The following is a 15,557-nucleotide window of genomic DNA, read 5'->3' on the forward strand; positions in this document are numbered from 1 at the left end:
CTATCTAAATATTAATGCAGGCCTAGACATGCAGTATGCAGACTATGGCAGTTAATTTAATAATCTTTAAGGCTTCAAAGATATTAATAGTTTAATGTTCTTTTCAAATTAACAGAAGTTATTCTAGACAGAATACAGTATTTGAAGATTCAAAAGTACATACAACAATTCTTCAGATTAAGTTCTTAAAAATAAGCAAGCTTATACTTTTATGTGATGTTGTAATCACGATGTTCAGTTCCTTGTCTGAACAGTTAGTACAGTGGCCTGTGGTTCAATGAGCCTTGGGTTCAATTCCTGGCCAGATTGGCAATTTTAACCATGTTTGGTTATTTCCTCTAGCTTGGGGACTGGGTGTTTGCAGTTGTCTCAATACGTGTTTTCATTTACTCGCAACACATCACATTACCAACTATCACACACACATGCAATAGTGTATACATCCCTCCACATAGGGTTGGATAACTGTAAAAAAAAAAAAAAAAAAAAAAAAAAAAGTCAGAGAGAGAGAGAATGTAATCACAGCTACAGGACCTGCAGTTTTACACAAAGTGCTGTGCACGAACTTAGTTTAAGAAAGTCTATATACACAGTACTACCAAAAGTTCTGTCAATACTTTCAGTGGTATAACTATTAAATAAAACTACGCAAACCCATTAATATATATGTACTCTGAGAAACCACAAAAGGTGCTACAGAATGAACATACTCTTATTTGAAATGATCACCATGTGCGGCAATGCAGCGGCGAAGACTTTGAGGCCATTCATGAATAGCTGCAAGAATCGTGTCCAGTGCAATGTTTTTGACAGCTGACGTGATTGATTTTTTCAACATCTCAATATTGCAGTGCCATTTTAGATATGCTATTGCCTCAAGCTTCTTGAGGTCCAGACTTCCACTAGGCCAGTCTGGGCCAGTCAGCAGCAGTGATGAACCGATACTGGCTCTCCCCATACGTCATTAACAAAGCCTGGGATCAAACCCGGCATATCTCCTTTCATTTTTCAGTTAGTAAATGCTGTGTGTATTTTTTATAGCACAAACACATAAATCACCCTTCAGAATATGTGATATAGTTCATAGAGATGTATTCATTTCACAAAACAAAATTGTTTGTTTATGCAAAAGTTTGCATTGAATCCTTGTACGAACAGCATTCACAACTTCTTTTCTGCATACACACCTAGGATGGCCTGACCTGACATGGTCAACAGCTGCACTCATTCATTTGAATCGTGCTATTGTCCAAAATACTAACCGTTCATTGATACCGAGAGGTTTCAGCGTAGAAAAATTTCCTTAGCTCGCTTTCCGCAACAAACTAATGCAAAAACAGCGATACAATTCTCATACACTCTACACTCCATCTTTCACTTCTGCCTGCTGTTGGCGCACTGCAAGCCAGTTACTGGAGGAGTCTGCCATGTTTCTTTATTCACAATTACCATATTACAGCGCGTTTAGACTTTACTGACAGAACTTATGGCATTACTGTCTACATTGGCTGAGATTTAACCCATAGCTGCCCTTGTGAGAAGCCAACAACTACATCCGTAGACTATTATGCTCCTTCAAAAGAGTTCATGTGGCCTTAACATTAGAAAGAATAATATAGTGATTTTATCCAGAACATTTTCCTTGAATCTTTCTATCAAACATGGTTCAACCTCTGAAAATTTTAGTGAAATCTTCAAACTCTAATAATGTTATTGGCTTTATGTCCCACTAACTACTTTTAAGGTTTTTGGAGACTCCAAGGTGCTGGAATTTAGTCCCGCAGGAGTTCTTTTATGTGCCAGTAAATCTGCTGACATGATGTTGACACATTTGAGCACCTTCAAATACCACTGCACTGAGGCAGGATTGAACCTGCCTTCACACTCTTTGTCTACTTGTCTGGTGCAGAACTTAGTCTGAAGTGCTAGTAATTTGAATCTTCAGTGTTCTGCACCTTCAGAACATAAAAAACTCTTTCTCTCACCACTCGCACACAATTAGAAATTACCCTCTTATTTTATCATAAGCATCTCTGTTAACTTAGTTCAGTTGATGTATTTCCTAAGTTTATTACTACATTATCTAATATTTTAATACAAATAAATAACAATTGGAATTAATGAGAGAAAATAAAGCCATTTTTTTTCTAAAATCATTTAATTAAAACAAAGTTGGAAAAAGTTTGTTTTACAGGGCCATATCCTTCATTAGTGAATATGGAATTAAGTTTGCTGTTCTCAAACTGGTGCAATACATTAGAAGAAAATGTTTATTTCATACTATTAGTCAACAAAATTTGACTGCAGTAGTAGGATAGGCTACATATATAACCCATAACTTAAGGTACTCTTTAAACAGATCTGAACATGCTCACAAGAAATTGTAAGTTCCCTCTCCTTAACGACAAATCTAAAATAGACTTGCAGCTTTCTTATAAAAGTATAATTATGCCTACCTTATATTTACATGTTATATATAATTATTTACAAGATAAATATGAATGCTCCATAAATAGGAATTGCATATGAATATAAAAATTCAGTTTTCTTAAATTAGCAAAATGATATTTGAATTCAACTTATTAGTACAAATTTCTTTATTTTTTCTTGAAACTAGGAATTTTTGGCTTCATGGGTACAACAAAAATAAAGTATTTAGAGTCATGTAACATCAGCTTGAGCCGTAACACTACTTGACAATGTTTATAAATTTCTAGTTTCACTCAAGAGCACTTGTGTGAAAAGAATATAATATGGATTATGAAATAGCCCAATGCCAAACAATACTCACTGGAAAAATAAATTCTATATCATAACATCTCATTTGCTTTTCAATTTTGTTTTCTTTAATGCAATCTATTTAATATTTAAAAATTTAAAAATAATCCACTTAAAAATTGTGGCAGTGTTGTGTTGTGTTGTGATGAGGTGTAAAATTTATGTTTTAAATCTGATTTCCCTGGCAAGTTAGGTTTTGAGATTTAACATTTATGGATTTCATTTTATGAACTCCTTTGGAAACCTAGATTTTAGAAGTACAGTGTATGCTGTTTTGAAGGTTACATTGAAGCTACTTAAAGGAAATGAACAGAGTTTTTTAAATATTTATATAAGGATTTTCCAATATTTTCTATGTTGTGCAAGCAGTTAATTATTTTTTGGCACAATTTTGAGCTCTTAAAACCACACACAATTCAAAATAGAGGAGTAAATGGGTAATTTAACACAGGTAGATCTGTTAAGTAGCTATATATTTCCTTGCTAGGCAGATATTTATAAATTTGATGCTGTAAATGAGGAAAATGTGTACTTTTATTTCTTTCAATTTCATTGTTTTTTCCTAGCAGAATTCCAGCAATCTTATCTATGAAATCAAGTGCTTAGTACTAGAAGTTCTATAGGCTTTGTTAGGATCATACCATGGACAGCAAACAATGATAAGATGGTAAACGGGATGAATAGTCTGGTTGTAAGTTTAACCTAGAAGAGAAGTCCTCTCAGTTTTAATTACTGTGCAGATGGGGTGAAAGTACCTAGTTACATAAGGAAAGATATTGATTAGGCTACTCAGATTAATGAGATTAGAAATGGAGGTTACAGATGGATAAAATTTCTGACCAATGTTAAAATTGTTATTTTTTTTTTTTTCGGAATAGAGCATTTTAATTAAATATTATGGAGTAGGGGATTTTTAAAAATCTATTTGTTCTTTGCTTCTGAATATTTTAATGAGGGCATTGTTTCATTATGCCGGCCCCGTGGTGTAGGGGTAGCGTGCCTGCCTCTTACCTGGAGGCCCCGGGTTCGATTCCCGGCCAGGTCAGGGACCCGAGGGCTGGCTCGAGGTCCACTCAGCTTACGTGATTAGAATTGAGCAGCTATCTGATGGTGAGATAGCGGCCCCGGTCTAGAAAGCCAAGAATAACGGCCAAGAGGATTTGTTGTGCTGACCACACTACACCTCATAATCTGCAGGCCTTCGGGCTGAGCAGCAGTCGCTTGGTGGCCAAGGCCCTTCAAGGGCTGTAGTGCCATGGGGTTTGGTATTGTTTCATTATGAATTATATATTAACAGCACAGTGAAATTCACCATGTACAAATCTTAATAGAACAAAGAGTAATTTTTAAGTTATTGCTTAACACTAATTAGAAATGGCTTAGGTATCAGAAAAGTAAACATTATTTTAAATAGGAGATTTATAACAGTCAAAAATGGGAATTTATTGATTTGAAAATTCCCCTTCTAAGTGCTTTTGACAGGTATTAGGGAATTTATCAACTCAACAAAGCAATTCACTTTCCTTGCTTGCAATTCTATCCTTACAAGATGTCAACTGGTCTTGTTCATCACTGATGTGAAGGTGACCACAGAGCAGAAGAAATTCTGTACAAGTAGAATATCTACAAGACGCGCTTTGGTGGTGGTGGTTATTTACTAGGAAAGAAAACAAGGTCAACAGCCTTACCACATGCCCTGTATAGACTACTACCACTTGTATCAGTAAGGTATTATGTTAACTGTTAATCTTAAAAAAGGAATTATTTTATTTATTAGCATATTTTGCATATGTTAACTAAAGGGAGATCTTGTTTGTCTGTAGTTAATGGAAAGCAGTGCTTTATAGTATTAGCAAGAAATCTGTTAGTTAAAATTGTGTAAATCCTGGAATGTGAAAATATAAAAGGCCGATCATTGCTTAATATACGACTGTAATCTCCTTAGTAACTCCATTGTTATGAGAAAATATTTGGCACAAGACTATTTCACTACCACTGTGTATGCCTCAGCAAGCTAGGCTCAAGTTACCATGACCATTAACCACCATAAAGGTTAAAATGTTGGCTGAGATGAACGATGCGTGACTGTAACCTGGAGTGAATACGAGGTGGTGATGTGAAAAGCCCTATATTGGGCTAACCTGAAACTCCAAACAGGAAATATTTCCCAGCATTGGGAAACTTCAGTAATCTCTTCCTCATTGTTTTCTTTCAACCGTTTCACTTGTACCTAATGAACATCTTCTTCTTGTTAGGCTGGAACAGAAATAACATGTTATGATAGTGATAAGAAAACAAATACGGTAAGCAAAATGTTAACAAAAACTGACTGATTTTGTGCAGAGGTTGGGGCAAAAGCATGGGACTAATGTTCAGGAATTGGTTTTATAAAATTCCAGACACAATAACTTGCTGTGGTGGTGGTGGTGATTATTGTTTTAAAGGGAATTACACTGTAATTCTAGAGAGATTACTAGCAAAAGTTTCCTTGTTTAAGGTTCTCATGTTTTCATTATTATGCGCCTAAGATGATGTGAGCCTGAAATTACGTAGGCCTAAGTCTGGTCCAAAATGAAGGTAATCTGAGGAAAATGTGTAAGCTGATCTTAGGTTATTACTCCAAATATTCTATGCTTGGTTAAGGGCAAAATAGTAGGCAAGCATTAAGGCAATAACAGATTTATAAAACCAAATACATTGTTTTCAACAGAAGTACAGTATAGTATTACTTTTGTACAAATATGCAAGAAGTTGTTTAAATGTTTTTTTTTTTTTGCTATTTGTTTTACCGCACCGACACAGATAGGTCTTACGGCGACGATGGGACATGAAAGGGCTAGGAGTGGGAAGGAAGCGGCCGTGGCCTTAATTAATGTACAGCCCCAGCATTTGCCTGGTGTGAAAATGGGAAACCACAGAAAACTATTTTCAGGGCTACCGACAGTGGGGTTCGAACCTACTATCTCCCAAATACTGGATACTGGTCGCACTTAAGCGACTGCAGCTATCGAGCTCGGTTTGTTTAAATTTAAATTTGATTATAGATTATTTAAGGGGTTTGTTATGGCAAATCTGTAAATATGGAAGTTAATATTATTATAGAGATACCGTACATTTTCTCCTTGACATTAATTTATTAGTTCTTTCATCATAACTTGATTCATGCTATGAGAAATGCACATCACCGATGGACTGAACAACTAGGTAAATAACTCATAGCAAATCTACGACCTGGAATACAGCCTTATGTGTCCATCAGCCGTGATTGATTGATTGATTGAATGATCGATCGAATGATCGATCGATTGAGCCCAAGTACTGAGAGAACATGCAGAAGATAAGGAAAGAAGGTGCACAAGTACCTGTGTGTGGCCAGTGAAATGACAGAGATGTGATGTGAGAGTAAAATATACATTGTCATTATTTGAATAAGTTACTGATGGGAATACTAGGACACAATTCTGACTAGGTGTATGATGCACTTCAAAAATATGTTGGCCTATATTATATCACAGATGCAATGTTTTTAGAAATCTGATAAATTATAAGGAATGTGCTGAATATATTTGAAGGACCCATAACACAAGGAAATCTTGTCAGTATAGTTTACAGCAACAACAACAACCACCACCACTAGTCACAAATACAAAACACTGATCAACATGAGGGGGAAACTATTCTCAGAAAAACCCTAGTACCGGTACCAAAATATGAAAATGGAATTTGGATCTAAAAAGATCACATGAAATTTATCAAGTCACAGAAAAAAAATAATTCACCTCTGGAAACCTTCAGAAGTAGTTAGTGGGATGTAAGAAGAATTTTAAAAAATCACAGGTACAGTTAGAAAAAGGTGATTTAAATCCCACAGACTCCCAACACAGAATGGGTAACAACATGCTGAAAAAGAAACTTCTAAACCTAGCACTATCTCTGAATAAGCGCAATAATTGGTTAGTGGAAATAAGTGAAGATCTACAAGAAACTAGTATTACTGAGGAAACCGGTCAAGATAGAACAAAATTTAGAAGCTTAGTAAACAAAAATAAATTTTCAGAGAAACTTATAAGACAATACACAACCTGGACAGCAGAATGCAAAGAAAGAACTCAGTGAATAAATGATGGTATATTAGGAAGAAAAGAAGAAATATAGTGCTCAATAGGTTCAAACATGCTCCTTAGTTGGACACGATGAATCAATAACACAGTAAAACGCGCTCAAAGCAGAACTTAACTGAAGCGGAAACCTGTCCACTATGGAATATTTACTCGGGCCCAGCGAAGCTTCCTGCGTTATAACATTCTTACTTTTGTATAATGCGGAATCTTCTCAACGCGGTAACGGAAGAAAAAAAAAAAAAGAAACGATTCTTTAAATCTACTTGTAACAATGCGGAAAATATTAGGAACTGGCGAATTCCTACATACAATATATGTGCATTACTGGTGATGGTATGATCAATGTCATTGTTTAGACAAACTGTTTCACGTGTTTTGGGAGAGTGATAATATGGATGACAGAACGAATGAAGTGCTTGAAAATGCATCGTCAATATCCAACTTATGTCAAGCAAGAAACGTTCCCTACGAGGCAGAAAACTTCCTTCGACAACTCAACGATACACCACATTTTCATATCAGCTACAGTCCCTCTAGTAGTGAGAAATGCCGAGAGAAAGGAGGAGACGAGGAAGAAGATTAAGATCAAAACAAGATTTTGTTTCGTAAAGCAATTTGTCATTACATATAACTCTTCCACTGTTCTTGAACTAATGTACTCAACTCAGGACTACATTCAGAAAGACACGTAACTACTTTTTTTTCTATGGAAAAAAAGCTTGGTGTTGTGAAGTACTGTATAGAGTTTGATAAAGGAAATAAGTTCAAGGAGCGTATATCCAGTATATCCACTGTGAATCAGGCTGTATGTAATAATAAAGCGTAGTAATAATTATTATTATTAACAAGTGAGTGTACTACAGTAGCCTACTCCGCACATCAATCTGGATAGCCTAGCTTCATCCATAGGCAGATACAGTACAGGTAAGCTCTAAGTTAAATGTTTTGTTTGTCCAACCCTTGTCCCTTTTCTCTAAGGGGTCGGGTATGAAGTGAGAGAATCTGTCATGGCGGGTTTTTATGACTGGATGCCCTTCCTGACGTCAAACAGGTAAGATCTAAATAATATCTAAAAATACTGTATGCTTAAGTTATATTTTGTGTAGCGGTGGCGGTGTGGTGCTTTAAGGCAAAACAAAAAATGTTTTGGGTAATGCGGAAACTTGTCTAGTTAGGAAAACAATTTTGGTCCCTTGCAAATCTGCTTTGAGCAACTTTTACTGTAATAATAATAATAATAATAATAATAATAATAATAATAATAATAATAATAATAATTTCTTACCGGTAATATACTAAACCAGCAGGTGAGGTCTTCCGAGACACCGAGCACAGCCCCTGCATTGTCGAACTCGCCGCAGTAGTTAGGTGCTGAGAACAAGGTAAGCATGGATCGCTGAGCGAAGAACTGGTAACCGTCCTCCACCACTTGGTGTGCCCGCACGATAAGCGAGCAATCGTGCCGTTCCAGGAAGTGGCGCACCACGTCACTCCCGAAGATGTAGCTGACACCCCGGTCGTTTTGCGCCCACCCATTCACTCCCTGCAAGTAAGTACACAACGATTTATTAAATTTGTGGGTGAGTAAAGCTTAAAAATAATTTGAAAGCGCTGATCTCCGTAGCGGTGTACATTGACATGTTTATGATAGTATGGGAAGCCAGTGCTTAATTTCTAAAATATTAGGTACTGGAATGCATACCCACACATCTTGCCCCCTTTTCAACCATACCCCATTCTCCCCTAACCTCCATAAAAGTCACAAGTTTTGACATTTTACAACTTGTGATAAAACTTACAGTGAGAAATAATTTTTCACAAAATACGAGAGCTGATCAACAAAGACTGAGACTGATTTTTTTCACGGATGTTTATTACTCCATTTCAAAGTATTTCCCTCCTACTTCAGTGCACTTTCTATAGCATCTCTGCCAGTCCTTGAACACATGCTGCAGACCATTCTTTGTCAGGTCCTTGAGAATCGCCTTGCTTTTCTTGAGCACTGCTTCAGAGTTCTCAAATTGAATGCCCCTAAGCTTTGCCTTTAGTGATGTGAATAACAGAAATCACAGGCTGCAAGATCAGGGCTATAAGGTGGATGCGTTACACAGGTAATGTTGAATTGAGCCAGAAACTGTATGTCTGGATTTGCGAAGTGAGGCCGTGCATTGTCATGATCAAGTCGCCACACAGTCCGAGAAAGCTCTGGTAGTTCCTTTGCAATGTGCTTCCTCGGTGTAGCCAATACTGACGTGTAGTATGCTGCTGTAACAGTAGTGTGAGGGGGAACTGCATGCTGCAACTTATGTCAAGCAAGAAACTTTCCCTACAAGGCAGAAAACTTCCTTCGACGTGATAGACAACTCAACGACACACCACATTTCGCAGCTACAGTCCCTCTAGCAGTGAGAAATGCCGAGAAAGAGGAGGAGACGAGGAAGAAGATTAAGATCAAAACAAATTTTGTTACATTTGGCAGAATATTATGGGAAAAGTGGGTTCGAATCCCACTGTCGGCAGCCCTGAGGATGTTTTTCCGTGGTTTCTCATTTTCACGCCAGGCAGATGCTGGGGCTGTACCTTAATTAAAGCCAAGGCCGCTTCTAACTCCTAGGCCTTCCTATCCCATCGTCGCCATAAGACCTATCTGTATCCGTGCGACGTAAAGCCACTAGCAAAAGAAACCTTGTTATAGTGTTTTCTAGACATTTTGATTAAAACTGTTTTTCACGAACTTTTATGATCATAACGTAAGAAGTGAATTTTAGTGGTTTCAAGTTTTAAGAATATTTTCTGTCCACTGAAGTCAGATAACGATCAATACGAACCGTAAACATGAAGTTTGTAACTTGTAATACTCGTACCTGACTTCTCAATTTCATCTTTCCTATCTAACCTCACTTCATCACCTTTAAGGCGATACGGTACTCCGGAGATAAAAATATATTTTGACCTAATGCATGGATTTTCACGAAACTTTGTGGGAATGTCACCTACATAAAAGTAGACATATCACGAACATTGCTTTCATATAGCCTACTCTTAATAGTTTTTAAATTAATTTTTTGAAATTTTTAATACCAATTTTCATGAAATTTAATTAGGTACCGTAACATGTTAATGTAAAGCCGTAATTAGGTAGACAATACTTCTTTTAAAAGCACTACGTATCGATTTTTCTGTACATAATTTATATAAGGAAGTAAATCGTACTAAAGTTTGTGTAATTTTTACGTTCTAAAATTTTGGACTTAAAAATCCCTACTACTTAAAAAATTATTCAATCGAAAATTTCATACTCAAGTTTCTTAATATATCTGTGATACATGTGCCATACAAATTTCGTTACATTTGGCAGAATATTATGGGTGAAAAATCGGGATTTAAATGTAAAATTACAATTGGCAAACAAAGCATTATTACAGTGATAAATTGTTTGAACTCAGCGGAATAACTTCGTGACAAGAAAAAAACCGCAACCCTTTCAATTTTAGTCCTAAAAAAATTTCACCAAAATGACCAAAATATCGATTTTTATCTGCGATTGCAGTAGTCTTTAATTTTTACACCAATTGTGACCCTGCTTTATTTTTGGCAATACTATAATTCCTTTTTTCTCCGGGTACTCCGGTTTTCCCTGTTATCTTTCAATCCAGCAACACTCTCCATTAACATTTCGTAGCATTTATCAGTCATTATCATATCACTTTGGGAGTGGCGACCCCATTGTATTAATAGCCTATATATGGTTCATTCGTTACATCTCTGACCCGGCCAAAGACTGGAAAACAGGTTGTAGGTAAAAAAACAACAAAAAACACCCTGTCATTCCTTAAAGGTCGAACATCCTACTTTTTCCTCTACTGCTTAAAATTATACGGCGTTAGTTGTCTAGTTGTCTTAAAGCGATGGTCACGAACACTTCTGCCCTATTAGCGCCTAAACAATTCGTCCGTATTTCTGATAATTTCTTCCTCACTATGCATTTGTTTCAAATTATTCGAGGCTATTCAAATTTAACTGACTTCATTCAAATTTGTACATGTTCACTTATTGAGAACTCTACTTGAATTAATTTTACTCCTGCTGATATTGAATTGTGCTTTTCTTAACTCACCTCTGCTGGATCACCCCAGAGCAAGTCACATACCAGTCCAGAGTCCGGGACATCAATCGGTCGAGGGATTTTACGAATCTGAAACAACATCAGCAACAATTGTGGATCTGTTATTATTCGAAGGAGAATTGTATGAAGGCATGTTAGGCACTTGTAATCATACTATAATATATTAAAAACATTTTATTTTGCGATTAAATGCGGTAAATCAAAGGACAAAATTTTCTGTCGATATTTGTGCTTTAAGAAAAGTCGCTCTCTCTAAGGAAATAATTCGCGTTCAGGATTCCAACATATAAACAATTCTATTAACGTTCCAGACACTTTGGAAACAGGTCCAAGTCAAACATATCCTTTAACAAAGGACATACGTAGAATTATCTTCAAAATTATGTCTTGCAAATTAACAGTTTTTTGTTTTATGTGACTTTCTATATCCTAATTGTAGCCGTGGTAATCCATTTTTACGTGGAATGGGAATCATAGGGATGCGGCTTTTCAATTCAGAACCCCCACATACATTGAAATTGTAGGCCTATGCTATGGAAACTGTTCCAATATAAGGAGTTCGAAAATATGAGGAAATTGATACAAGAAAAACGGAAGAATCAATTACCAAGGTGCGAAGTAGTGAGAAAGAAATTGTGATACTAAGAGAGAAAGTAAAAAATCTGAAACAGGAGGTGTTAAAACTAAAGAAAGAAGCAGAAACCAGCAGTCAGGAAAGTATGAAGAAATGTACATTTATATACGGTGTGCAGGAAGAAGTGAGAGAAATCAAAGTGGATATAATATACAAAGTGGTGGACGTTATTCAAAATAAAATGAAAATGAATTTCAGTGAAATTGACGTCGATGACGCGGAAAGTGTAGGTGAAGTGAGATGACACAGACCAATTAAAGTGAAGCTGTTATCTGCCTTGATGGCGGACATAGTGCTAAGAAACGCGGGTAGTTTACAAGGTTAAAAAAATGGGTTAAAAGGGACATGGGTAGAGAAGAGAGTCAGAATCTGAAAATTTTAAAGAGACATTTAGTGAGAACCAGATATCAAGGACTGAGAGCGCACATAAGGAACCAACAGCTGGTGGTATCCAATGGCAGATGGGTTCAAGTTTGGCCAGTGACGAAACTGCAAGTAATGTAGGAGAAGTGCAAGCAGGAAGAAAACATAGTGATAATTCAAGATGGAGGCAGGTCGCAGATCGAGGGGTGGTACGAGACGAGATAAGAGTCGTGCTCAACCCAGGGGTCAGTGGCCAGTGCAGTGCGGGAACAAAAACGAGGATTTAAATAATGTTATTTGTTTTACGTCCCACTAACTACTCTTTTACGGTTTTCGGGGACGCCGAGGTGACGGAATTTAGTCCCGCAGAAGTTCTCTTACGTGCCAGTAAATCTACCGACAAGAGGCTGACGTATTTGAGCACCTTCAAATACCACCGGACTGAGCCAGGATCGAACCGGCCATGTTGGGGTCAGAAGGCCAGCGCCTCAACCGTCTGAGCCACTCAGCCCGGCAAACGAGGATTTAGGAGGCGGTGGTGGAGGGGATTCTCAAGAAACGGCAAGTGCAGGGTGCAGTGGACACGTGCATAACAAAAGTGAAGGTTTGAGGGACGAAATGAAAGGAAGAGAAGCTATGAACAACGGGAGAAATTTGAGCCATGGGCGCCCGCAGGACCTTTTCCTGGGGGCACATTAACAATTTTCTTGAATATAAAAACCAATATAACGTCAACAACATTAAATTGTTTACAGAAATTTACGGTTATAACAGATGCTAGATGACTGTCAGTAAGTTCACTTTATGAAATAATCTGGTATGATATTAAACAATTGAACATCAACCTTTTTAGAATTCCAGGGGGAGGGGGGTGCAAGTGCCCACTTGCGGGCGCCCATGGTCTGAGCTTAGGAGATCTGTGCGGTAAGAACAATAAAGGTACGGAGGACAAGGAGGGCAAAGAACGCCCCACAATGACAAGAAGAGAGGGAATGGAGGTAGAAGGAGAGAGGTCCATAGTAACGAGGAGTAAAAATAAGGGAAGAAATGGAGAAGGACGGGAGGGCAAGTTATGACTAGATTGGAAGATAGAGTTTGTAAATATTGAAGGATTGTTAAGTAAATTAGGTAATAAGGAGGTTAGGAAAGCACTGGAAAGCTTTGACATTGTGGAACTCATAGAGACGTGGTTAGAAATAGGAAAAGAGATAACATAGGGGAGGGAGGTGGACAAGTATAAGTCAAAGAGAAAAGAGCGCAATAAGGGGAGAACGCCGGAGGGGGGGAGCGGGAGGGGGTAGTGGTGTTGATAAAGGAAGATTAGTGAACTAATAGCAGACATTGAGAACGAGTTGGAAGTAGTGGTCTGGCTTAGGTTTAACATGGGGAGGGAGAAAGGGAGAGTAAAGAAAGTATGCTTGGCTTTTACATGCTGTCACCAATACACTAATGATAAATTCTTTAAGGATTTATTATTGGAAACTAGTATCAGTAGTGAGAAATTAGAAGATGGAATGTCGCTATTTGGTGACTGGAATGCTGGGAGAGGTGAGCATTGGCCAATGTTCAGCAAAGAGGATGAGATGAAAATGAGGGGAGGAAAACGAAGAGAAGATAAGGAAAGAAATAATTACGGAGCAAAACTCTTAGAAATGTGCGCAGCAGGAAAATTCTACATTCTGAATGGATGGTGGGATGGGGATAGGGAAGGGAAATTGACGTATATTACACCTCAGGGAAGAAGAGTTATTGATTTAGTAATTAGCTTGGAAGAAATGTTAGGGAAAATCAAAAGGATAGAGGTAGGAGACTGGGTTGAATTCCATCTTGCACCGGTCTGGGTGTTGATAGAAATAAGTGTGGGAGAGGTAAGGGATGGAGAGATAAAGAGGGGTATCGAGAAGGGTAGAAGTTACATTAAATATAAACGGACAGATAATACAAAACGGGAATTGGATTCGCTTATAGAAAACGAGCTACAACTAATTAGGTGTGGCTGGGAAGTTGCTTTGAGGGAAGACAATATCGGAATTAATTGAATACCCAATTAAAAGGGTAGCTCAGATAGACAGAGACAAGAGAAGTAAGAAGAGAGGGAAGGAAGGGGTGGGAGGAAGTAAGGAAAATAGTCATGAAGTCGCTAAAAGAATATAGAAAAACCGAGGGGGTGCAGAAAGAGAAGATTTCTGTAAATTAAGGACAGTATACAAACTTAAAATTGTTGAGAGGAAGAAATTATGGATGAAGGAACAGAGTCAATAAATATGGAGTGTAGGATGAATCAACTCGAGAGGGTATGGGATAGAATAAACAAAATTAATAAGGGAGGGAAGAGGTTTGATACACCGAGCATTGATTACGACCAGTGGGTGAGCTACTTCCGCGAATTATTAGGAGGGAAGGACAAATGATCAGGAAGGGTAGAAGGACGTCATATAATATAAGTACAGTGAAGATGATCCTAGAAAAATACCTGAGCGGGGAAGTAGGTAAAGTATACTTAGACGCCATAGATTTTGAAAAAGCGTTCGATAGAGTGAGTAGAAGAGCATTAGTAGATAAATTAGGAAGGTTGGGGGTGTCAAGAAAGATTACACAAGCGATCGAGGCAATATATCAGAATGTCTATTGTTGCATTAAGCTGGAGGAAAATATAATTAGTCCGATAGATTGCACGGTGGGATTAAAACAGGGATGCAAATTATCCCCGATTCTATTTCTTTATTCATAAACGACATATTGCAAGGGCACAGAGGAAGTAACTGGGCGTCGCCGGTAGTAAACGAGTTAGAGATCCCAGGACTGATTTTTGCTGATGACGTGATTCTACTGACCTTAACAGCATGGGGGGGGGGGGTGTCATGCAGTGAAGTTTGAACGCGGTCTCGGAATATGCTAGGAAGTGGCCCCTGAAAATTAACGGAAATAAATCAAAGGTGATCGTAATACGCAAAAAAAGAGATGTACTAAATCAAATTATTTGTAAATTTAGTAAGACGGTAATGCGACTACCGCAGTGCACAGCGAACGCCGGGACGGTATTAATGTGTGGGAAGTATATACAAGTGGAATGTGTTAAGGGAATACTTAATTATTGGATGCGTTTAAAGAGAGGATAGGGGGTGAAGTACTGCAAGCGGTTTACCAACAACAACGGAAAAGTATGTATGCTGAGTGCTGGCTATCAACATTAAAATGTATGTGGAGAGGGTGGGGATGGGTTACATTTGGCAAGAGGTCTGGAATAGGAGGGGCAGCATAAGTCAGAGAGCGATTATAATAGAAATAGAGCATCCCTCAGTGTATTTAATGAGGTAATACAAGTTTCGGAGATAAATATTAGGAACGTGGGTATAATGATGAGAGGAGGTCCATTATGGTGGCTTATGGGATTGTACAAAAATAATGGGTGGATTAAGAATAAAGACAATTTACAATGTATATTATGTAGAAAAATGAAACAAAAACAGAAGGTAAGAGTGAAGCTTTTGAATGCCAGTAATAAAGAGATATTAAAGCAATGAGATGAACAAAA

General features: G+C 37.6%; 1 protein-coding gene across 2 annotated transcripts in view; it reads right to left on the reverse strand.

Moving 5' to 3' along the window:
• Positions 1 to 2,139: 2,139 nt before the first annotated feature.
• The window catches only part of LOC136872373 (uncharacterized), a 619,604-nt gene continuing 606,186 nt past the window's right edge, over positions 2,140 to 15,557 (reverse strand). For both annotated transcript variants that reach the window (XM_067146185.2, XM_067146184.2), the window contains 3 exons: positions 11,017 to 11,094; positions 8,185 to 8,442; positions 2,140 to 5,034 (listed from right to left, as the gene is read on the reverse strand). In XM_067146185.2, the coding sequence (XP_067002286.1) occupies positions 4,999 to 5,034; positions 8,185 to 8,442; positions 11,017 to 11,094 (372 nt within the window). In that variant the 3' untranslated portion in view covers positions 2,140 to 4,998. The remainder of the gene's footprint in view (positions 5,035 to 8,184; positions 8,443 to 11,016; positions 11,095 to 15,557) is intronic.

The sequence above is a fragment of the Anabrus simplex genome, chromosome 4, assembly GCF_040414725.1.
Source record: "Anabrus simplex isolate iqAnaSimp1 chromosome 4, ASM4041472v1, whole genome shotgun sequence".
In the NCBI taxonomy this organism is placed as follows: domain Eukaryota; kingdom Metazoa; phylum Arthropoda; class Insecta; order Orthoptera; family Tettigoniidae; genus Anabrus; species Anabrus simplex.